General features: G+C 60.4%; 9 protein-coding genes across 9 annotated transcripts; 4 read left to right on the plus strand and 5 right to left on the minus strand.

Moving 5' to 3' along the window:
* Positions 1–1194: 1194 nt before the first annotated feature.
* On the minus strand, positions 1195–2132 carry PLICBS_004984 (uncharacterized protein; the record flags this gene model as incomplete). The annotated part of the gene is made up of 2 exons (XM_018325612.2): positions 1195–1932; positions 2043–2132. 2 exons carry the CDS (start codon positions 2130–2132, stop codon positions 1195–1197), a joined length of 828 nt encoding a protein of 275 aa, XP_018175364.2.
* A 1825-nt stretch (positions 2133–3957) lies between these two features.
* On the plus strand, positions 3958–4983 carry PLICBS_004985 (uncharacterized protein; the record flags this gene model as incomplete). The annotated part of the gene is made up of 3 exons (XM_018325611.2): positions 3958–3970; positions 4180–4861; positions 4920–4983. 3 exons carry the CDS (start codon positions 3958–3960, stop codon positions 4981–4983), a joined length of 759 nt encoding a protein of 252 aa, XP_018175363.1.
* Positions 4984–5428: 445 nt separating this feature from the next.
* Positions 5429–5980, minus strand: PLICBS_004986 (uncharacterized protein; the record flags this gene model as incomplete). Its single annotated transcript, XM_018325610.2, has 1 exon — positions 5429–5980. One exon carries the CDS (start codon positions 5978–5980, stop codon positions 5429–5431), a length of 552 nt encoding a protein of 183 aa, XP_018175362.2.
* Positions 5981–7019: 1039 nt separating this feature from the next.
* Positions 7020–7262, minus strand: PLICBS_004987 (uncharacterized protein; the record flags this gene model as incomplete). Its single annotated transcript, XM_065600633.1, has 1 exon — positions 7020–7262. One exon carries the CDS (start codon positions 7260–7262, stop codon positions 7020–7022), a length of 243 nt encoding a protein of 80 aa, XP_065456705.1.
* Positions 7263–10717: 3455 nt separating this feature from the next.
* On the plus strand, positions 10718–11838 carry PLICBS_004988 (uncharacterized protein; the record flags this gene model as incomplete). The annotated part of the gene is made up of 3 exons (XM_018325607.2): positions 10718–10971; positions 11045–11357; positions 11410–11838. The coding sequence occupies 3 exons, from the start codon at positions 10718–10720 to the stop codon at positions 11836–11838; spliced, it is 996 nt and encodes a 331-aa protein (XP_018175359.2).
* A 994-nt stretch (positions 11839–12832) lies between these two features.
* PLICBS_004989 (uncharacterized protein) lies at positions 12833–14249 on the plus strand (the record flags this gene model as incomplete). The annotated part of the gene is made up of 2 exons (XM_018325606.2): positions 12833–14135; positions 14194–14249. The coding sequence occupies 2 exons, from the start codon at positions 12833–12835 to the stop codon at positions 14247–14249; spliced, it is 1359 nt and encodes a 452-aa protein (XP_018175358.2).
* A 1029-nt stretch (positions 14250–15278) lies between these two features.
* PLICBS_004990 (uncharacterized protein) lies at positions 15279–16660 on the plus strand (the record flags this gene model as incomplete). Its single annotated transcript, XM_018325605.1, has 2 exons — positions 15279–16491; positions 16590–16660. The coding sequence occupies 2 exons, from the start codon at positions 15279–15281 to the stop codon at positions 16658–16660; spliced, it is 1284 nt and encodes a 427-aa protein (XP_018175357.1).
* Positions 16661–17452: 792 nt separating this feature from the next.
* Positions 17453–19791, minus strand: PLICBS_004991 (uncharacterized protein; the record flags this gene model as incomplete). The annotated part of the gene is made up of 6 exons (XM_018325604.2): positions 17453–17604; positions 17654–18160; positions 18214–18460; positions 18521–18648; positions 18701–18924; positions 18980–19791. 6 exons carry the CDS (start codon positions 19789–19791, stop codon positions 17453–17455), a joined length of 2070 nt encoding a protein of 689 aa, XP_018175356.2.
* A 2420-nt stretch (positions 19792–22211) lies between these two features.
* Positions 22212–23114, minus strand: PLICBS_004992 (uncharacterized protein; the record flags this gene model as incomplete). Its single annotated transcript, XM_018325602.2, has 2 exons — positions 22212–22617; positions 22714–23114. The coding sequence occupies 2 exons, from the start codon at positions 23112–23114 to the stop codon at positions 22212–22214; spliced, it is 807 nt and encodes a 268-aa protein (XP_018175354.2).
* Between the last annotated feature and the right edge of the window lie 680 nt (positions 23115–23794).

Raw genomic sequence — 23794 nt, forward strand, 5'->3', positions numbered from 1 at the left:
CATGCAATCATGTACAGCGATGGGGCGATGAAGCGCCCATGGAGAGAAACAAGAACAGACAGGACAGGAGACGAGAGGACGAAGCAAGAGGGAAAGGGAAGCAGGAATCGGGAGCGGACGGGAGGGAGGCAGCGGCGGCGACGGCGGCGGGGGGATCGAAAGTTGTTGTGGGGTTGCCCTTTGCAGCTGCCCGTCCAGAAGGGGGGAGTCGAAGCGCTGCTCGCGCGACCCGTCGCGCCGATGGAGCCATCCGTGTGGATGCCGAGCTAAGTTGACGGGCAAACGGGGATTGTCGCCGCGGTTGGCTGGGTGTGGGGGGGTCAAGGAAAGACGTCACCAGCTGGCTTGTGGAGGGGAGCACCCCCCCCGGACTTCGGCGACGGCGGTGGCACGATTGGGCAGCGCGGGGGGGTTGCTGCTCTCAGGGAAAAGTGGCCGGCCGTGTCGTTGGTGCGCGGAGGGCGAGTTGAAGCTATCGCCGGGCAGTCGCGAATCGCCAGACGGATAGGAGGGCAGAGGAGCGAAACCGGCGTTTGTTAGTTGTAACGGTCGAGTCAAGCTGCAGCATGTGGTGAGACGGAGCACGTGCTCGTCGGCGGCGCCTGCCGAATCTCAATACGACCACCCAAGGAAGGTGCTACCCAAGATATTATGTACTACTACTAGGTACCTACCTTACCACACCTTACCGACGACGTACAGTACCTTATGAGAATGAGGAAGGCACCACCGTCAGTCACTTACCGTATCTGATTCGATGCTCTGTCAAGTGCTTTGTGTACTTCGTACGGCAGACAAACAGCTGCCTCATCAATGACCCACATTCACGTCGTTCGTCTCCCACCTCACCGAGACACCGCGCTGGACAATGGAACCGTGGAACCGGCGTCCTCCTCCAGGAACTTTCGTTCACTGTTGAAGGCCCCAAGCGTACAAGTCTGCGGCGGTATCGCTGATATATTAGACACTAGGTGAAAGATATGTTTGCAGCCGCGATGCGGGAGTTGAAGGTCCCCACCGGGGCCCCCCTATCCTCGGAGCGCCTCTGTCGCCAGGATACCTCAAAAATCTAAAAGCTCTAGTCTCGTCATTGCCATCTATTCGCACGCCCATCCCATCCCATTCCATCCCGTCACTCATTGAAGCATCTTGACCCTGAGAAAAGGACCCGTCATTAAAGCCCGTTCCGGTCCCTTACAGAGCCACGGCCGTGACCAGCATCGCCACAAGCGCACCGGCGCCACGGGCGGCGTTGGCCCCAGAAGTAACCACCGCAGGGATAGTCGTGTTTGCAGGCATCTTGGCCGGCGTCCAGGTTGGGGTGTCGTCGGCTGTCTGCTGCCCGGCGGCGCCGTTGTCCCAGGTCGGGGTGGCTGTCTGTGCCGCCTCCGTCTCCTGCCCAGCGCCATCGGCGCACTCGGTGCAAGTGACGGTGGTAGTCGCGGCTGGAATCGTCCAAGGCGTCGCGGGGGGGCAGCCCGTGCAGTCGGTGCTCGTATGGGTGACCGAAACAGTCGTGGTGGTGGTCGTCGCGGTGGTATTCACGTTCCAGGCGGGGAAGGCGGTCGTCTCGGTGGAAGTGGTTGTGCTGACGGTGGTAGCGGCAGCGGCAGTCTCAGTCTCAGTCGTGGCCGGGATCGGGGTCGTAGTGCGAGGTGCGAACGTGCTGGAGTCGATCGTGGGCGTCCAGGGGGCGGCTGTATTAGTCGGTATGGGAATGGCAGGCACCGCAGGCACGATGAGCTCGTCAGAGTGGCAATAGTGCCAGAGGGATGTCTGGAACTTGAATTCATGCTTCCAGCCGCATGCCTTCCGCGCACAGTTTGCCGTCTTGAAGGCGAGTTTGAACTCGCCCCACGTGGTGCACATGCAGGCCTTGTCGGACACGTCCTTGCAGCCCATGTCTATCACAGCGTCACTCATGCAGGGCAGCTATATGAAGGCAAGGGGGCCAGCGTGTCAGAAGCCATGACGCTCGATGGCACGGGGGGAACGTTGGGCCTGCCCTATCTCGGGAGGCCGGTGCAAAGACGTGGACTTACACCACACTCAAGGCCCCAAATTGCCTTGAAATCCGCAACAGTGGCGGTGGAAACGGCCGCGAGGGCGATGAAGGCCAAGGCAGACTTCATTGTGTGCAGAGACAGAGACGGACAGCGTGGGTAGTAGTGAATGACCCAGAGATTGATGAGGCCGAGTACGGTTTCAGCGGAAGTATGGCAGCGAGGGCAGGGCTTTGGCGGTCCAAAGACTGACTGACTGGCTGGCTGGCTGGCTGTAGGGCTTGAGAGCAAATTTGCATCGATGGCACCTGGCACCCGCTCAAGACGCGGGCTCGCCATATATACGAAGCAGAGCAAGCAGCCCCAGTCGCATTCTACGGGCACGCGATGCACGCGACCGGCCGTTGCCCATGCTGCAAGGACGAGAAGTTGGCCGCGGAAAGGGGCTCCTATGCTGTGCCGCAGCTTGCGTTCCACATGAGCTTCTAGAAAAAGCGTACGATGCACGAATCAGCACGGGGCCACCAATTTTGTCGTCTCTACCGGCCCCCCTGGGCACGGCTCGCGGCTCGCGACGACGAGCCTTCCGAGCCGGCGCAGAGGCCGAGTTTATGGATGGGCGTCCGCGTCAAGGAGGGCCCGGACATGAGGTGGTAAGCCCATGTGCCATTGTACTCATTTGCGGGAGAAAAGTAAGCGGAATGAGCGACTGCGCCAGTGTGACGGCGATGCCGGCGGGTGCTTTCTCGATGACTCTGGGTGCAACAAGTGATCCTGCCAACTCTCTCGCCGGCCGAGTGGTAGACCGTGGCCGAGCGACGAAGAAGAGATCTTGACATGTCTGGCTCGCAAAGGCGCATTGTGCCTTGTGACCGCCACGAAGATGATTTCAGCGCCTTCTCAATGCATTTGTGTCGCATCATGCCACCGTGCGGCTCGACATCCCGTTCGCTCGCTCGTTTGACGTCAAGTATCGCGTCCCCCGGTCTGGTGTTGCGGGGGGGATCCATCTAGTATGTACGACGAAGTGGGCGAAGCTTCTCCGCAGGGCCCCTAGATGGATTGCAACATGGCATTCTCTAGATGAGCGGGCAAGCTCACGCGACCACATGAGCAGGCTCGTGGAGGGCCTCAACTGCGTGCGCGAGTCTGGGCATTGATATTGCCCCGTCAAAGCATTGGGGCTGTGGACGAGGGGATCCAACGTCGACTTGCACACCGACATTCTGGCATGGGCTGGGCTCGGTGAAAGCGCGAATGCATTGAGCTGCTAATATACGGGACTCCAGCTTTCTTCAGCAATGGCAGCTGCGCATCTAAAATTGCTAGTCTATGGGGAGGGGAGGACGTCGTTCGATTGCTGTAGATACCTACCGGTACCTCGTATACGTGCGATGTGCCGTCGGCAATTCCCGAATCCCGAGTATCTTCGCTTCATGCTTCCAGCCAAAAGCGGGGAGAAAGAGATCATGGTTGATACGACTTATGCTGGCAATGCTGCTGGGCGGCAGCGCTACGACTAAGTCCCGTCGCAAGACTGCTGGGCCCCCCGAGCCGGCGTAACCGTCATCCAAGTCCCGTCGTTGTACGAAGCATGGAGTACAAAATACGTATCGCGCCGTTCGTCCCCCGGAGGTGGGTTCGGGATCCGGATTCCGGGCCTAGCCCCCGCCCGCCCCCGGCTGCTGCACCCCAGAGCCCAGGGGCATTGGACCCCACTGCCCAGGGCAGCTCTGCCGGCCACGGCGCGGCGCCAGACGGCGGCGGGCAGTGGGTTGTGCCTCGGCTCGGGCGGCGCAAGCTCAATGTCATCAGCCGACCGACCGACGTCGCAGCGCCTACAGCTCCCCTTCTCATCGACTGCCACCGACCTGCCTGCCTCGCAACACCGGTGTCAATTTCGATATCCCATCTTTTTTGCTCCCCTCGGCATTCCCCAGACACGCAGCCCATCATGGATGTCGAAAGTCTTTTCGGAGTCAAGGCAAGCACCTCCTGCCCTTCAACCCCAGCTCTCATTCTAACCCGACCTCCATCCAGGGCAAGGTAGTCCTCATCACCGGAGGCAAGTAATACCCGTGATCGATGATCCAACCCCCGTGCATGACACCGGCGGCTCCGCCCCATCATCATCATCATCATCTCATCCCAACTAACACTGCGGCAACGTGCACAGGCGCCAAAGGCATCGGGCGCATGATCGCCGAGGGCTACGTCGCCAACGGCGCCAAGGTCTACCTCACGGGCCGCGACGCCGGCGCGTGCTCCGCCGCCGCCGCCGAGCTCGCGCCCCTCGCCTCCCGCAGCGGCGGCTCCGTCCACGCCCTGCCCGCCAACCTGCAGGAGCTGTCCGAGTGCGAGCGCCTCGTCGCGGACCTGACGGCGCGCGAGCCCGGCGGCCTGCACGTGCTGCTCAACAACGCGGGCGCGTCCTGGGGCGACAGCCTCGACGCCTACCCGGACCACGCCTGGACAAAGGTCCTCACGCTCAACCTGCACCGCGTCTTCACCCTCACGCAGCTGTGCCTGCCGCTGCTCGAGCGCGCCGCCCGCCCCGGCGACCCCGCGCGCGTCATCCACATCGGCAGCATCGACGGCATCCGCGCCCCCACCGTCAGCAACTTTGCCTACTCGGCCAGCAAGGCCGGCCTGCACCACCTGTCGCGCGCCCTCGCCAGGGAGCTGGGCCAGCGCGACATCACCAGCAACGTCCTCGCCTGCGGGCCCTTCCCCACCAAGATGATGAAGGCCACCCTCGACTCCTTTGGCGACCTCATCAAGAGCGAGGTGCCCCTGCGCCGCATCGGCAGCCCCGAGGACGTCGCCGGCTCGTGCATCTACCTCTCGAGCCGGGCGGGGTGAGTTGACACCCAAGTCAGGACATGCCAGGTTCTAACCTTGTTTGCTCTGATATAGTGCGTACTGCAACGGGGCGCTGATACGAGTCGATGGCGGTGCGTCGCTCGCTTCCAAGATCTAGGCGGACGAAGCGTGGCGAACTGGACAGCGGAGCATGGCCTCCGAGGTCGGCCATCGTGTACATTTACGCAAAGAGACAAATGGCAGCGTATTCTTGTGAATCGTGGTCAAGAAATGAGGACCATTTGAAGGGCAGGCGATACGCCGCTGTCATCGGCCCCTTACACTCCGCATACACAGCCTTCATGACACAGACACAGACACCTGGAATAAAGACCACTTTAAGTAGAAAAGACGTCATTCTATATGAGGTAGAGGACTCCACGAAGGAGACCCAATTCATGCTGGAAAACATTGCGCGACGTTATCTCGACCGCTCGTAAGCCTAGTAGTGGTATCTCCGACCTCATGTCTCCAAATGCCCCCGTCACATCCCGCGAAGAGCCTTCCATAACCAGATGGAAAGCAATGCCACATTGCCGAATATCCTCTCGCTCGCCCACCCTTCATGCAAAAGCCGCGGCAACCCCCGCCGCAAGCACCACCACCACCCCCAAAGACGACGACCCTCCCCAGACATCCAGCCTCCCCCCCGCCGCCGAGTCCTTTGTCCCCGTCGCCGTGCCCGCACTCGTCGTCTTATCCGCCGTCGCCGTCGCCCCCGTCGCGTCCGTCTTGCTCGCTACCGTCCCGCTGGCGCTGCTCGAAGAAGACGCACCCGAATCGCCCCCGTCGTCCGCCTTCTTGCACTCGGTCGGCACCGGCGGCACCACGCCAGCGTCGCACTCGGGCTTGGGCTTGATGGTCGACTTGCCCACCGCCGAGAAGCCCTGGGGCTCCCTCTTGAGCGCGCAGTCCAGCAGCCAGCACTCGTGGCACTTGCTGTGGTACAGCGCCGTGAGGCACGCGTCGTTGAGGCCGCATAGCGAGCTGCACGCCTGTGCGTCGCTGACGATGGTGTCGCTGACGATGCCTTTTGTCGAGGCGGCGTGCGCGAGGCTGCTGAAGAGGGTTGTAGCCACCGCCGCGGCGGTGAGCGCGAGGGAGGGGGCGCGCATGGTGGGCGAGTAGTAACTCCCGGTGAGTTCGAGAGAGCGCGCGCGTAGTTGCAGAGCGCCTGCGTGTCGCGTGGTGAGCCGGGACGAATCCGTGATGTGACGGGGTTGTCGCGACTGCGCTGAGAGCAGGCGTCAACTCTTCTTCTCTTGTGATGCGACCCCACGATGCAGGGAGCGGTTCATGGCATATTTAATGCCCGCGTTTTGTTCCCGCATAGGCGCCTTCCTCTCGGGGCAATTTACGCCGTCTTATTTCTCGCCCTGTGAGATTGCAAAACGAGATCTAGGCTTAGGCTAGCCCTGCAGTCTTGCAGGGAGCTCCGACACGCAAAGTGTTGTCTATCTCTCACGAAGAAACCCCCCCTGGATCGATCTACGGTTAGTTAGTAGTAGTTGGCATTTAGCCGCCAAATCACAAGCGACAGTCTATCGAATGCGTGAGACGCGAAGGAGCCAGAACCCTTGTAGCGGGCCAAACAACCTTAAGATTTTGGGAGCACATGATCCTCACTCGAACAGTTGTGCTGCACACGTTGCTGATCACGGCTCATCCGCTCGAGTGCGCAATCGCCCGTCACGGCCGGCACCTGACGATCCATGCCCGTGCACCTTTTGGAACGGTGTGAAGAGTGTTGTCCATTGCTATATGCCACTTGCCTCTTCACCGGTCGACCGCCGCCTCCGCAATGCGATGTACAGGTAAGAAAAGAAAAGAAAAAGTCGAGGAAGACCAAAGGACCAACGATACCAACCCAAGGTATATCATGCCTGCTGCGCCGTAAAAGCAATTGCAAAAGCCGCCAATTTCGTATGCCACTCTAGACCATGCCGCCCCCCAAAGCCAGCCAGGACCCGAGCCCTCTTTAAAGTCTTTGTTCTGGAAAGGAAAAGGTCTTCCAACGAGCAGTGTATTACGACAGGCTCTCGAAGGTAAAGAAAGTGCGAGGTGCACGCCGTGTCGCTCGACCAAATGCGAGCGGGCGCATATTAAGTCGCACGGTGGTGACGGCCACCCTGTCGGTCGTCGCGGTCGAGCCCTTTACAGCCCGCAGCTCTCAAACTCGCGGACCATGACGGCGACCTGCGCGCGCTTGGCGGCCTCGGCGACGAGGGTAAAGTCCTTGAGGAAGGCATCGGTAGACGGCGACGTGGGTAGCTGGGCGGGAGGCTGCGGCACCGCGGGCTGCGCGATGGCGTTGGCAGGGGACGACTGTTGTGTGGAGGATAGAGGGCCCGATGAAACGGCGCGCGACCCCATGGGCGAGGTGATCGGGGCGTTCATGTTGTGCGACGGGTACTCCTGCACGATGGCGGCGAAGGCGTTGACGATGCGCTGCGTCTCCCGACGGTGGGGGAGGCGATGCAAGTTAAAGGCACCGTTGCCTGGCTCTAATAACAAAGCCGGCAAGTATCGTGAGCAAGCACAAAGAGGCTGCTGTCAAAGGAAGGCGCGCTCGTGGACTGGGCAACGCTCAAAGAGTCAATGACGAAAGGTTCATGTGCGTGCGAGGCTTGTGACGATGCAGCCGAGACTAAATGGGCGAGGCAGGCGTCGGCGGGGTGCAGGACGGCGTCCGGCTTCGGCAAACGGCGAAGTGTGGAGAAGCCGAGATGGGACCGCGACTGCTGTAAGAACAAAAAAGGGACAGACAGCCCCAGTGATGGAGATGCCGTCAAAGGTCTTGAGGATTGCCGGGCTGCTGTATCGGTCGACGGGTGCGACTCGAGACGTGAGACGTGGGCGGGCGGGAAAAAAGAGTGGCCCCTTCTGACCGGGCGGCGAATCCGTGATGCCTCGGCCTGCCGACACCGAGCGACCCGTTCGGGGCTCCGTACTCTGACGTAGGGTCGGATGGCGTGCGCTGACAGGGCAGGATTCGACCACGCGAGTCCCCAGAGTCCAGACGACGACCGACAGGGACGAGGTCTGTACCGAGATAGCGATGGTCTCGGCGACGATAAGCAGCGGCGGATTGCGGCGACGAAGGGGTTGCCGCTCGGGGACTCGAGTTGAAACGCCGCGGGTGCGCAAATGGGCGAACGCCGGCTGCAGGCTCGTCGGGAGTGGAGGATGGACGTCGTGCGAGTTCTTTGCAAGAACTCGTTTGTTGGGCAGGAAAGTGACGAGCAAGCTGTCGACGATGCCGTTTGCTGGGGGGATACACGGGCGCGGATACGAGACGACTGAGGGATGTGGAGGAGGAGAGAGGAGAAAGGGCAAGGCAGAGGATAGGCGATGAGGAGAAGTGCGGGTGGTGAGACAATCATTCGATGCGCGCGGGCATAGGAGAGAATCACACGGACTGGAAGAGTGTGAGTGTGTGTCTCTCCCAGCACCAGAACCACCCAAGGCTTCCACGGGCCTATCCAGTCCGTCCGTCAATGCCGCCCATCCCATCCCATCCATCCATCCATCCATCCGCCCAGCACATCCGGCGGGCGCCCATTTGCCCGCATCAGCGCCGCAAACAGCGGGTTCGTGGAGGCAGCTATTGTCGCTAGGCTGCCGCCAAAACGCCGAGCCAGTGGCAGCCCGGGGCAGCCCAGGTGCGGGCAGCAGGCGGCCATTGCTCCCGCGCCGTCTGCGAGCCACAACCTAATGCCCAGAAAAAGGGCCTGGAGTCCCACGCTCGCAACTGCCCAGAAATTAGAATGCGCCGTCTTCCCCAGCGGGGTTCGTTGCGCCTGCCTTGCCTGTCCCGCCTTGGTAGTAGTGGTACCGCACTCTTGCAGGCCTGGGCGGGCGGCGGCAAGTCCAGATCCGGTGGGGCCCTGCCAAGAGGCCTAGCGAGGCAGGACGGCGTCATCGTCTGGGCCTGTGAGGAAGGCACGAGCAGGGATTTCCTTCCACTGAGGAATCATCACTGGTACAACCGTCCCTGGGGAACGGGGCCCGGCGTGCGGATTGGTCCAAAATGCCCTCAGGTCTCAGGTCCCTGCGGTGCTCAGGGCACTGGACGAGCAGTCGGGGGCAGGATTGGCAGACGCGCTGGGCAGGAGCTGCGGCAGATCGCATCTCTGATGTCCCTCCCCGACGGCAGGATCGATGCGCATCTTGGGCCGCCCTCTCAGGTGCTCCTGTCTTGCCTGTGCAGCAGGGCGAACCAAGGGAAGGCGACTCCTTCCGCGAGGCTAATGACACCATGGAATCGTCGGACCTGCCTCGGAGAGCATGGGAAGCGAGACGCGCTCATGCGCCGAGTCAGTGATGAGCGCCCGTCGTGCCACCTTGACCCTGGCCTCCCTGCACCGTCCCCACGATGCCATGGGGATTTTCGCAGGTTGGGCTTGGCCGTTGTGCTCGTGTGCCACCGCTGCGGGCGATCCACGGACGGAAAACCGCAGGCCAGGTATTGTTCCTGGCTGCCTGGCGAGTCTCGAAGACACGGCACAGGCAAGCCACAGAGGCGTCTTCTCTGCCGCCGTGACATCGTTGGTCTCGCAGCGACGCCATGCTGCACCTATTTACGGTGCTGCTTGCGCGGTGGCTTGCGGTGCCTGCACGTCTGCCAGGGCGGCGCGGCATCTGCAACCCAGCCTAAAAGCACTTTCGAGTTTCATACACTACAAGGAACGTATCGTACGTCTCTGCTGTAGGTAGGCTTCGTATCGTCCGGAGGGACGCCGGAGCAATGCCCCGGCTTGTCAACTATTCTGGCTGCTATCACTGCTGATGCAACAAGACGAGACGGTCCCGTCTCTCGTCAGAGCAATACGGGACAACTCGGAAGGCAAGGCTGCCCACTGGCGGCTCCACTGCCAATTTTCGGTGGACCACCGGGAATTCGCCCGGCTTTGGAGTCGCAGAGTCGCGCGAGGCCCATTTGGACCCTGATTTTCTCCCACGGTTCGTCGACGGCTTCCTTTGCACCCAGACAAGACTGGGGCGGCCCGTCCGTGACTTACCGCCTTTTGCGCGCTGGGGATGCGTGGTTAAAATTTGTCGATGGAGTCGGATTTACGAGGACATGACTCTGATTTCCGTGCTGCTGGAGCCGGTGTTTCGTGGTGGGTTTCTCTTTGTCGTCTACATTTTACGGCCCGGACGAAGGTGCTTGGTGAATGACCCGTAGCGTCCCAGGTCCTCAGGCCGTCGTGGCCTGCATCAGGTTGCATGCTCCTTCCTTGGCTGCAGCGCAACCGGGATACAGCGCGCAGTCTCCCAAGCCACGGTGACATGATGCCGTCTGCGTTCGTAGGAACGGTAGCACAACCGCCTTCTTGCCCGCAGGCTGCCCAACAATGCCTCGAGAGCAGACGGCATCCGCGGCACGTAACGTGCCAGACCTTCTATCGCGAGGCGTTCAAGGTTCACCTGGTTGAAGTCAAAGGACCGCGACGGCTTACGCTGAGCCCGGCCTGCAAGCGGCGGCAGCCTCCGCCTGAGTGAGGGAAGCATTGCCGTTTTGGGAAAGCATGAAAAGGAGTGAGATGCAATCTGTACGGTGACTGTTCTGCACTAACACTGTACACCAGCACTGTACGGCGCGGGAGCTCCTGCCCGCCCGTCCGGCCCGTGATTCTGCCGGAGGACCCTCTTCGGCCTGGCCGCCCCCGGACGGACGCAGGGGCGCCCTGGACCCGCACCTGCAAAAAAGTTGCCCAACGTCGGACGGGCTGCGCGCTCACCAGCCGCCCGCGCGCCTCGTCGGCCCCTCCAGCCCGCACCGCGACTCCATCCCGCCAGCAGCAAGCTCCGGCCGCCGTCCTCACATCGCGGAGCTTCCCAGGCGAAAGATGGCCGCTGCTGCTCCGGCTGCTTCCACGACCCCGGCCTCGGCCACGGTTCCTCCGCCTCATGATGATGCAGCACCAGCACCAGCAGCTGCAGCCGCGGCGCCCCCGACCTCGGCCCCCGAGCAGCGCGCCGGCGGCCTGTTTGCCGTCCCAGGTCCCGTCCGCCAGCTCTTCAAGCTCTTCCCCTTGTGCGTCTACCCCGCCGAGTCGCTGCCGGCCCGGGCACCAGCACAGGTTCGCAAGCGGCCGCGGTTGTACGTCTTTCTCGAGGACAAGCCCACCCTCAGGGGCGACATCAGCTTCAACCCGACGTGTCTGAAATGGCAGGCAAGTCCACGCCCGCCACAGCTCCCTCGAAAACGACCTGGAAGCTAACCGCAAGGCTCATCATGTACAGGCATTCCTACGCATCGCCGGCGTCGACGTCGAAATCGTGCCGTCCAACAACCATGCTTCTCCCTCCGGGGTGTTGCCGTTTCTCCTGCCTGCCTCGTCGGACCCGAGACCCGATGTGCCCTTGACTGGCAGCAAGATTGAGCGCTATGCCTTGGATCGCTCCCAATACGCCATGCCCGACGTTTCGTCATCTCAATTCGACGCATGGCTCTCCATCTTGTCTCAGAAGATTCGGCCAGCTTGGGTAGGTTCTCGAACCCGCCCGCGTTCAGGAAGCCTTTGACTAACTGGCATAGCTTTTTTCCATCTATGTTGAGCCGAGAAACCATCACTTGCTGGCACGCTGGTACCTCCCATCCAACCCCATTCTTCGCGCGTCGACCACGCACACGCTCCGCGCCGCGGCTGTGTCCGAGATTCTCGAGACGACGCGCCGGCCACACATCGACCCGAAGCAGCTCTTCGCCAACGCCAGAGCGGCCTTTAAAGCGCTGTCGCGGCTGCTCGGCGATGACGACTGGTTCTTCGGCTCCGAGACGCCGGGCCTGTTTGACGCCGAGGTGTTTGCCTACACGCAGCCCATCATAGACCTTGCCTGGCTGTGGAAGGATCAAAGGCTGACCGAATGCATGAACTGTATCCTGGAGGAAAACATCTTTCGCCACAGGTTCAGGTTGTATGAATGGTGCTGGGGAGAGGTCCCAGAGAGCTGCGCGACTGTCTGACGGCGCCTGGGGAGAAACGGTTCGAGTGCAAGCATAGGTTGCTTGTATGGTGCTGGGCAGGTCTCGGTGAGCATTGAGTATCCTGGATGAGGGCCTTGTATCATAGAATTGTACGATACCTCGACATGGCAAGAACGAATATACCCCTCATGACAAAGTAGGCCATCCACACTGGGAGAGGCTTCGTCAAAGGCGTTTTAGACATCTCGCAGTACGTTGAGCGGGGCGACAAGGTGTTGCTTCGTCGGGTTGGATGAGACCTTGCCTCGACAAAACACGAGGGAATGCACCATGAGGACAAGCAGCCCATTCGTATAGGAATACATTGCTTGTATTGCCTTCCGGAGAATTCGCCAAGAGTGTCCCTATTTGCAAAGGTTCAAACTGTCAGTTGCGCAGGCGGGGCCCTTCAACCAGCATGACTACCATTTCTGTTACATCCTGTGCCCGGCAACGATAGCAATACGTAGAAGCACAAAGGACCTACTTGAGACGGCAAAACGAAGATGTCTGCTAGCTTTACGGCAGACCAACGCCGTGCCAACTCCCTACGGTAAAAACTAGGTACCCTTGGTTGGCCGCCTGTCTGTGGCCGCAAACTGTAGGCGACCCCAAACTGTAGGCGACCTGAGCAACTACTCATTCGTAAGGTAGCTTTGCAAGTTGGAATGCCCTACTTCTTCCAGCGGCCGCCGTGTGGGCAGCTCCAGAGGTGCGTGGAGCGGTGCTCTGTTCACGCCGCGGAGCTGATTCACTGCACAGCAAACGGAATATCTAGTAAAGCGGAACTTCCTGCCACCTAGGTTCCTTTGCATTCATTCTTTCTCCCACACTACTCAATCTAATCTTTGATTTCTCGTCCTTCCTCTCTGTTCTCTCCCCTCACGCTTCCTCTGCAGGCAAAATTCCACCGAGATCGTGAGCCCGCCGACTGAGCTGCAGCAACCTCCTCTTCCCTCGCGCAAATGACGCCTCCAGAATCCGCCACACAAAAATGACGTCGAGACGCGTTCGTCGGCGTCGAGTCGTCAACGAGGCTGACTGGCCCACGGAGGCCCTACGGCCGCAGGCCACGTTTCTTGCCAACCTGCCTGCGGAAATCATCGACAATGTCGCCCCGTTCGTTTACTCGGAGCGCGACCTTGCCGCTTTGGCCGTCACAAGTCGTCGAATGCACCAGATCCTGAACCGTCGCCTCTATCAAATGAACGATGGAAATTCCCCTGAGATTTGGCGGGAACACACTCGGAAAATTCTCAACGACAAAGCGGTATACGACTCTTTGGACGAAATCGTGGAGCTTGAGAGTCAACTCTACGATGGTCATGCCTTGCTTTGGGCCGTTCGAGAAAACAGACCAGAGACTCTTATGGCGATGCAAGCCATGGGAATCAAAACCGACAGATTTGGCGCCCTCCAGAGCGCTGCGAGGTCCGGCTTGATGGCCGTCGTTAAAGTGCTCCTGAAGGATCCAACCTGTCGCATCAACTCCCAGGACTTTTATTTTGACCTGAAAGATGCTAGGCTCTTCCCGTGGCCTATTTCAGCCCTGCACGCCGCTGCCTCATCACATAGAGTTGCGATCGTTAGGCTGCTTCTCGATAGGGGAGCCGAAGTGAACTCTGTCGCTCAGCACTATCTTCACGGCACTCCCCTACACATAGCCACAGAGGAGAACAATGCGTACATGGTGAGCTTTCTTCTGGGCCGCCGGGCGGATCCGACTATCAAAAACGCCTCTGGACAGACAGCACTCCACACCGCGGCGAAGCGCAACTATCATTCCATCATGCAGTTGCTGCTCGGACATGGTGCCAGTCTTGGCCTTGTTGATAATGACGACCGCACAGCGCTTGACCTGGCAATCGCATCGGGCGCGGGAGACTGCGTCAAAGTCCTTCTCAGGCACGGAGCTCTGGAACGAGGCCAGTCCCAGGGCGCGTTCTTTGACGCCTTGGACCGCGGCCGGTTCAGAGTCGCGGAAGCTATCTTTCAACACTTCCCCGGCATCCAATTTGATCGTGTGGATGAACAGGGTAACGGCCTTTATGCCCTCATTGTCGCCGTGACGGGTGACACAACAGGCATGTATGCCCTTCGAAGCCTCCTCGGTACCCTTCTGAAGAAGGGCGCGGAAATTGATGCAGAGGACACTTACGGGCGTACGGCTCTGCATCACGCCTGCATGCTGCGCCGCGGCGTGCCTGCTACCTTCCTGGTCAGGAAGGGTGCCGATCTCATGACGCCGGACAGGGACGGCAAAACGCCGCTCGGTATCGCCATGGAGTATCACTATGGTGAGATCTTCAACACGAGCGCCATATTTGTATCACAACAACTAACCTAGAAATGCAGACCAAGGATCCTGGCACCCCGATATGTCCCTCAGGAGTCTATTCGAATTTGACTAGTCGTTCGAAGCACTCCGCCGTTCGGACGTCATTAGGTTATGACAAGAACGGTTCTAGGCCCTGAAGCGGAAGAGTCGTCGGTCAGGCTTATCAGCTCGTGGAAGGAAATGGGGTTCCAGAACCGGCTGTGGTCACAGATGCCTTCCTCTCTGCTGTGAATAGGGAAAACATATGAGGATCGAGGGACATGGTTAGAAGGCTGAGATGACCATTCGACTGCGATTTCAATGCCGTAGTGCAGGTCGCTTTCAAAGCAAATTAGATTTCATAAACCTTCATGGCCACTATCCGCAAGGTGCATTGCGATTTCAAGGAGCGTGATAGTGCTGCCACTACTGAGACTTCCCTCGGTTAGACAACCTAGGGGTGGCATTGCTATCGTTGCTTTCGTTGCTGTCAGGTATCGCAGGGATGAGAGACGTGATTGCTCCGGCGCGGCCAACCGCAGACGAGACTGTGGTGACGAGAACAGGTACAATAAAGACAGCAAGATGGGCATCAAAGACGCTCTCAACACCGAGACACTCATCCGTCAGGAATCGTCGTCCGGCCCTACGTGGCGGCCACGACAAGCAAACGCTGCAGCTGATGGCTGACTGCAAGACTCTTCTACCAAACACTCATGGACCATAGCTGTTTCATCCAATGTATTCCGTTTCCTGGTGTCCTATTCGCCAGTACGGCCGGCTCGCCTAACTCACTGTTCAGCCGCCACCTGGCAGCGCCGTCGACCTCGCAGCTGCGCGCCTGTTCGCGACCCTATATAAACCGTCTACCACCACACGCCAACCTGGTCACTCTCTTCCTCCTTCACAACCTCTCGCAACCTCTCGAGGGCTTGCAACGCGAGTTTACCCTGCTGCACAGCCCGCCCGCCCCGACCGCTCGAGAGACTCGAAGGTTGTCATCAACACCCCTTGCCCCCCCTTCACATACCGTCTTCATCATCGCGACGCGCCTCGTCTCGAAGGCTTCATTCATTCCTTCATCCACTCACTCGCCCCGACGACAATTTGACTCACTTTCGTCATGGCCCTCCTGCTTAAGCTCCCGGCGGAGCTCTTTGAGATGGTGGCGAAGCTCCTGGACTCTGACGACTACGCGAGCCTCGCCAAGACGAGCCGCGCCCTGAACAACGCCTTCAACCCACGGCTGTACCACGAAAACGACCGCCGTCTGCGAGACGCCCAGGACGCAATCTACGGCGTCCATGACCCTGCCGGCGACGAGAACGTTTCCGTCAACTATACCAGGGCCCAGAACGGCCACGCCCTGTGCTGGGCCGCGGCCAACGGCCGCTATGAAACCTTTGTGAGGGCGGCCGCCCTGGGTGTCGACGTCTTCCGCGCGGGCTTTCTGCAGCGCGCCGCCGCGCACGGGCAGACGGACATCGTCACCAGCCTCCTCGAGGGAAAGCCCTCCCTCGTCAACGAGCAGGCCGACTTCTTCTCGCACCCTTCGTATCATGGGTTCAGCACCGCCCTGCACGCCGCCGCCGCGCGGAAGCACATCTGCGTCGTGTTCGCGCTCGTGAGCAGAGGGGCCGACGTCAATGCCGTGGCTGCGGACCCGTGCTTCCTCGACTCGCCTCTGCACAGGGCCGTTGCGCATGGCGGCGATGCCCATATCGTGAACCTGCTGCTCGTTCGTGGGGCGAATCCCGCCGCCGTCAACGCCATGGGCCGCACGCCGCTTCACCGGGCCGTCGCCAACTGCGACATAACCATCGCGCTCGATCTGCTCAACCACGGCGCCCGGGTCGACGTGCCCGACCGAAGGGGCATGACACCCCTGAGCGAGGCCCTCCTGTACGACTCGGACTACTTCATCGCCGCCCTCATCGACAGACAAATCCCGCTCGCCACGCCCCGGCCCGTGCTCTTCGAGGCGCTCCTCCGCGGCAGCGCGCGCTGCGCCCTGGTCATCCTGCAGAGCTTCCCCCTCATCCCGCTCCAGTACGAGCCGACCCCGACGTTCAAGGTACATGCCCTCCACCTCGCCGCCGCGTGCGTGTGCTACTCGGAGCCTAGCTACGACGTCACCTGCGCGGCGGTCTCCATCATGCTAGACCGAGGCGTATCTATTGACATCAGGGACCCCCAGGCACGCACCGCGCTGCACCACGCCGTGTCGCAGCGAAACCCCCGCCTGGTACGAATGCTCATCGACAGGGGCGCCAGCCTGATCAGCAGATCCTCGGCCCAGTGGGTTCCCATCGCCATGTTGGCTCGATACTACCACGGTAAGTCTGCTCTCTCTCACAATACGTGGTCGTGAAGGCCAGCAAAAAGCAGCTTGACAAGATGTGTGAAGTTAAACTAACCAACGCCGTTGATCTAGAGCAAGGAGGAGTGCTGACCCTCGACACCACCGTCGGGGAGATGATTGACGGTCTGCGACTGTTCTCCTGAGCCGAGGTGAGGCCAATGGCCTGCTGCCGAAAGGGGGGCCTCCGGACGATTACCCCCTGAGCGGCTGGATAGTGCGACTGGGATGAAGCAGCTGCTCGGCAGCCAGAGATGAAGAACTAATACGGAACAATCAGACACGGGCATTGCTGGAGGACGCCGACCAGGCAGGATCTTGGGACAGCTCTTTGGGAAACCAAGTTTGGGCGTTCGGCTGCAGGTCGAGATGAATTGGGTGCGATTGGGACTTGCCCGTCATTTGGAACGGAAATTGCTTTGCTGTACGATACATAATTGGGAACGGAAACTTTGATCGATAATGAAGCCACGTCTAATGACAGACTGTGTCCGTACTCAAAGACACGCACGACCAGTGCCGCCAACCAAGTTAAATCTCGCGGTCAAGACGGTTCACACGGTTCTATTCCGCTAGTTACTGTACGCTCGCCCGATTATACAGCCACCCCGAGCGTTTCTCCCCCCCAGATCTGCTCCTGCACTCCAGTCGCGCGCATCTATGGACAGCCTCCACAAAGTAGCATTCTTCAACGGTTTCCTCCCCCAGCGAGCATGATGAGTGGGATCAAGGGGTTGCTCCGAAACAATCTCAACGCCTCCAGAACGAAACCAAGCAAATGGAGGAGGAGCTGAGTAACCAGCCAGCCCCCAACACCCCCCAGAGCGCCACGACCAAGAGAAATGCAAGCGCACATGCCAGCGCCAAACACCGTGACCATGAAACCAAGTAGCAGAGTCTGGCCGCACCCTGATTGAACACGCCTTGCGACACAGATCTCAGATTTGTGGGAACGTCGTAATGTCCTCGAGAATCGATTGCAGAGACACAAACGCGCCAGGGCCCCCGTCTTGTCGGAGCTCGTCAAGCAGAACGCTAGTCTGCGCATAGATCTTTTCGAGAGCAGCCCGCGATGACTTGCCAAGTGAAGCTGCAACGGGTCAGAAAATAAGACATCGGGTGTGGAGAGCGAGACTTACACAGTATGGCTGAGTTGAGCTCCTCGGCAACCAAAGATCGGCCCTTGCGGTCCATCAGGTGACTAACCTGTGGCTCTTTAAGCGGGTTCGAGTAGGCAACCAAGGACCAAATCTCACTCAGGGCGTTTGATATCTCTTTGCGAGAATCGTTGGCGTATTCAGCGCCGAGAGCCTGTCCGTATTCCAGCATGCTCTGTTCCAATTGCATGAGCTCCATCTGTTGCTCCGAGCCGTCCATGTCCATGTTGTCCACCAAGGACACGCCGTCGTTGCCGTTCAGATCGAGGTCCATGTCCTGGGAACCGGACGTCGGCCCGTGACCGTTGCTTCTTTTAGATTCACCGCCGCCGGTGCGGATTTGTGCCGCTTTCCGAACCATCTCGATGAACTTGCGACATCGCAGCTTGAAGTACACCTCTTCGTTGTCCTGCAGCACCTGGGGATAGAACGCGTTCGTGTGCTTCAGTGCCCGATCAATGTCTCCTTCCAGAATAGCTCGGCGGATCCCTGCATCAAGTTAGAAGGGGCAGGGGCAAAGAAGCTCAGGCAAGGATACGTACGTTGGCGGTTGTTAGCGTCCTCGTCATCCTTGATGTTAATCCCGTCTACCTTTACGTTTGGGTCGAGATTGAGGGCCTCCTTTTGCGCCTTGATGTCCTCTGCAAAGGCTCTTGCAGTCTCCACATATCCATCATGCTGGAGAAACTGCAGAACCAATGTTTGGATGAGGTCAGTCCCGTTCATCCCCGGCTCCAGCCGTGAGGTGTCCGTTGCCGCGATCTCCAACTGGATCTTTTCTCGTTGTTCCTGCGCAACACAACGTCAGCGACTCCTTGCATGTGTTGCATTGCACGACAGGGCTCGTACTCGAATCATGTCGTCAATGTTATAGACGAATGGACATTGGCCAAAGTTGGCCGTGACTTGCTCTCCAGTCTTCTTCATGCTGACTGTAGGATACAGCTTGCTTCGCACCACATCTGTAAAGGCAGTTCCTGCTATCCTGTCAGCGTGTGCAAGAGTATCTTTGCGGCAAGTAAACGTTACCTAGTTTCACTCCGTTCTTGGTGAAAAAGGCTGTGTGATCTCTGAAGTTGACACCGCAGCCGATAACGTCGCCGAGACTGAAGGTCGGTCCGTAATTGCGTCCGATGTTCTGACCAGTGTACGTCCGGCCGTCATCACCGTGGTAGCCCCAGGATTCAGGTTCCCAGCCCACTGCTCTTGAGAGCGCTGTATTTCTGGCCGAGAAGCCAATAGAGATGGTGGTGCTTCCATAAGTTAGCCATCGTCCTCTTCAAGCCGGCTGCAAATTGTCTCGCTTACTCGTCACGCTTCCCATACACAATTTGCACCTCAAAGTAATATATGCCACATTCCGGGGGCATATGATGGTTCGCTCGGACGCCTCCAGCCTCGTATTCACGCTCGTGGTGGTTCTTAGAACCAACGTACCGGACGGTGAGTGGATTTGACTGCACCTCGGCACCATGGCCGGCGTCGTCCTTGTTCCATCGAGTCGGCAGTGGCGGCACTGCCTCGTCTTCCTCGAAGGGTGGCGGTCGTTCGATGACGTTGTGCGTCATGCCCCGGTGGGCGCCGGAAGGGAGCGGCGGTCGGACAAAGCCGTTGGAATCCACGTTGGCTCCGTTGTCTGTCGATCGCTTCGATTCCTTGGCCGATTGTGACTGTGCCTTCCTCTGCTCCTCCAACAGTCGCATGTACGTGGAGCCTCGGAGGTACGAGGGAACGAACGCGCCATGCCCAAAGCCGTCTGCGTCTCGCGGGGTGGTGAACATGTCAAAAGCGCGAGAAAAGGAGGGCAGAGGCCCTCCAGCGTTCCAAACATTGGCCATGCCGTCGCCGGCCTGCTCGTCCATGACGGCGGTATCGTGGGTCGGCGGTCGTGAAAGGCTGGGGACGGGTTCGACTAGGAGATCGCCGCTCGGGCTCAGGAGCGAGGTGCGGGAGGGATGGGTGTAGAAGTTGGAGCTGTGGCTTCCCCCGCCGCGCGGAGGAGCGGCCGGAGCGTTGTTGTAGGGAGAGGCACGTCGGCTGCGAGACGTCTGGCCCGTGGTTCCAGATGACGAGTCCGAGTCTGGAAAGCCAGATGAGCCATGCCGAAACGGACTTGTCATGGTGATGGAGGGAGGGAGGGAGCGCAGGGGAACGAGCCCGGCAAACGAGGGCGCGTGCAGCTGCGGGAGCTCCCGGTCAACGCTTCATCAACCTGCCGCTCGTTCGTACCTGGACAACGGGCGGCCAACACAGCTTCACCGGTGAGGCGGGTGGCGGCAGTGCGTTATGGAGGAACGGAGGGAGGCTCGAGAACCGCTGCGGGTAGACACGGGCTTCCGGCGCGGAGGGCTCGCGGGAAAGACGGGCGGGCGGGTCGGTGTGTTGCTGAATCGTCGTGCTGCGAGCCAGCAGAGAGGTCGAGGCGGGCGAGGGCGGCTTGGAGACGCGGAGGATGAAGGAGGAGGCGGTTGGAGCGGGAGAGGGCCGCGCGATTCCGGGAGTGGAAGAGCTGCCTTGCCCCGATAAAGCACGATAAGCGGCAGATGGATGGGGGGCGTGCTAGAGCCCAGCAGCGTGACCAGCACCTGACGTCGAGACGGCGAGGCTATCAATCGCCGCGAGACCGTGTAGACGAGGTAAAGAGGCGGAAGTTGGCCCGTAAGGCGAGACGATTCCAAGAGTGCCGGCGCCCAAGGGTGGTTTAATGGATGGCGAGGTGCGCTGCGGAGACGTTCAAACACGTAGGTGAGGTGTCATCGATGAGGTGACGAGAGGTCGGGTGGTGGTGGTGACGGAACCCCCCATTGCGGCGCTAGCCCAGGTGCTGTGGTTGGGGAATTTACTGGGACTGGGACCACTGCTGCTGCTGGTCCGGGGGTGATGGCGGCCGCTGAGGTGCCCGCCCTGTCGCTGAGCTGCCATCCATGGCTGGATGTCGCTGCATGCCCCTCAAGCTGCAGCAGCGATCACAGCACCTGCGCAGCGCTGGCGCCAGCACAACGAGCACCCGACCAGCACCAGCCGGTGGATCGCCCATCACGCTGCTCCACCCACGCTGGCCGTCACGCGGGCCACCTCCTCCAGCTTCCCTTCCCGGTCGGGAACGCGGGCGGCCACCTCGGACGCATCATCAGCAGTGCCCCCCGGCATCCACCGCGGCCTCACCTAAGGTAGGGAACCTCCATCAGCACGGCCGCGCTGAATGGCTCGGCCTCCCGCTGTAGCTTAGGCCTCAAGGCGCCAGCCCGTCCGCCCGCCCATCAAACGACGGGGCCTCATCCCACCACTGGAGAGCCACCGGACGCCGCCCTCGTCCACCAAAAAGCCACGGCAAGGCAGGTCACGGACGCTCAACGTCGGGGATGCACATCCATTCCATGGCGCCAGCGAAGCGTCTCGCGTCTCAGCCGGAAACGCTGAGTTTGACTCGGCGCCCGCTCTGGGCGCCCAACCACGCCTGGCTCGTCCGCCCATGAATAGCATTTAGCCTACGGCGAATGATGATGATGGGTAAGGTACCTTGCAGCTTGTGCTGATGGAAGAGGGCGGAGGCTGGCTGCCGATATGCACAAAGAGCGCCAGAAGCCGCACCAGCACCAGTGACAGCAACCCTCTTCACATCCTCGCTCGACGCCAACGCCGTGAACCCCCCTCTCTCCTGTCGCTGCTGCTGCCACGGGTGCCGCCAGCCAGCCACCACCCAGCACGACAACCAGCAGCCGAATCCGTCCCGGCCGCTCAGGCACACGCCGATGTGCGCTGACTAAGCCGCTTTGGAGATGGCGACGTCGCTCCAACGTCCCAACTCGGCGCCAAGATGCCGCCGCCCAGCGTTGGCCCTCAGTTGAGCGCACCGTCCACGGGTCCAGCAGTCCAAAACCTCGAGTAACAAGGCCGTGCATGTATTGTCAATAGCTGAGGGATAAATTTGCCTGCTCGACCCCGCCGGCTCAGCTCGATGCCTCGGGACGGCGTGGATGATTCGCGAATCCCATGATGACATCCACCACGCAATTCCAGCGCAGCCGAGTCACCCGAGAGCCGCTGAGCGGAGGTGGCGTCGGATCAGCACCAGTCCACAACATGACCAGCCCTCTCTGCCCACCACGCGCACAATCACCCCCGTAAACGTCACGACAATCGCCCAAATTCACAAACGCCTGCAGACCAGCAGCCGGCGATGCGTGCCATGTCAGGTGAACATCGGCTCGAGCCGGTCTATATATGAACCCTGAGCCTGTGAAAATCCTCATTACTGTACACAAAAGCCCGCTGTCCTCGGCCCGGTACTCCACGGCCCGGCCGTCCATGCACGCGGGCGCCCATTTCCTGCCCAAACGCCAGCGACTCGCCCGTCGCGTATGTGAAGAGTCGCATAATAAACATGACATTCGAACAAACAAGCAACCATGCTCCTGATGGCCATTCAAGCCCATCCCATAGGCCTCGCTCGGCATGTAGCCGTCAACTCAAAACTCCCCAAGCGTGTTGAATAGCCAAAGAGGCCGCCGCCGTGAGGCAGTCAAAGTAATAAGTGCATCTACGATGCGGCCGCGACGGCTATTGGCGCGGGAGACGATGCGTTGACGCTGTGGACACTGCGCATCTCGGCGTCGGCGCCGCTGTTGCTGTTGCTGGCGCTGTTGCCCTCTTGGCCGTTCTCTTTGTTCTCTTTGCTGCTGCTATTGTCCGCCGCAGATGGGGCGCCGGATTCGCCATTGCTGGACTCCGGATCCTTCTTCGGAGGCGCAGTCCATCTTGGGACGTCCCAGACGACGCCGGTGAAGCTCTTGAGTTTGAAGCCGCCGCGCGCCCACTTGCGACAAGGCTTGCCGCTTCTGTCGAGTGCACGAAGGCCGGCGTTGATTGCGCCTTGGTTCGCCTTGGGGCCCAGCTTGTGTGCGCCAGAAGGTCGGCTTGCCGAGTGATCTATTGTGCCATCCTCCCTGGTCTATTGTTAGCACGCTCATGTAATCGAGGGCCGTGGACGTTTCTTTGTGGCCCGTCGCGGTTCCATTGTTTGGGATGGAAGGGTGGCTTACAGGCGAGGCTTCTTCTTCGGGCCCGGCTTCCCCCTTGGCTTGGGGACACCGTCAATGAGGCCTGCCGCACCGCGCTTTGTTCCTCTCTTCTTGGGTCCCTCGGTGGGAGGCCCCATGACGGACGGGGCGGGAGTGCCCTCGGCAGCCGGGGTGGCTGCATTCGAATCGCTCGCGTTTTCGCCATTGGCGGTCGGCGCGGCGGCGAGGCTGGCTGAGTTGGCGGGCGAATCCTTGACGTCCTTGGGCTCCGACGGCGACTTGACGGATGGCGTGTCTTCCTTGATGGAGTCGGGGTCGACGATTTCTCGGAGCTGACGCGAGGGCACGGTCAAAGTCACGAGCAGACTGGGCTTACCGCCCGACTTGCGCCGGGCGTCTGCGGATTTGCCGGTGGGAGGCATCGCGAAGGCGAGGTGATGCAGGGCGGTGTCGCGATGATGGGTTGCGGCGTGGGTGTCGAGGCGTTACGATGGGGATGACGGGGGACAAAGGTTGGAGCGTGTGGCGATGGGGGAGAGGGACTTTATTAGTCGAGGCGAGGCGAGGCGACGTGGTGGATGGCGGAGTCGGTGGCAGATTCTGGGCGGTGGCCCGGCAGCACCTCAGCAGTCAAAGGAAGGGCAAAGTCGAAATGCGGTGCGGTGCGGTGGTGCTGCTTGCTACTTGGTAGCAGTGAGAGGCGAAAGCTGAAGCGTTGGGGTGCCGTCGTTGGTGGCCTCGGCAGCAAGCGGCGGCGGCGGTGGTGATGCAGCACGCGGTCGAGTCGATTCAGGTCAGGTCAGGCCAGGTCAGGTTCCAGGCGGGCAGGGAGGTCAGGGGGCGGGCGGGATTTGGCGGCGCTGGTCTAACAGGCGGTGGTGACGATGGCGATGATGCACATGGCGGCGGTGGTGATGGAAAACAGGGACGGACGGGGAGCGTTGGGGGGGAGCGGAGGCAGGGAGGGAGGGAGGCGGGATTTTCATTTTCTGGGGGGCGTTGCGTTGTCTCGTAGGTTTGGGGCCTTGGTCTCATCCTGACAATTTTTTGGTGCCAGAGGCGGCGCACAAGGCAAATGATGTGGGCAAAAGGTTTGTCTGCG

This window comes from Purpureocillium lilacinum (genome assembly GCF_023168085.1).
Source record: "Purpureocillium lilacinum CBS 284.36 DNA, scaffold_3, whole genome shotgun sequence".
Taxonomy (NCBI): Eukaryota; Fungi; Ascomycota; class Sordariomycetes; order Hypocreales; family Ophiocordycipitaceae; genus Purpureocillium; species Purpureocillium lilacinum.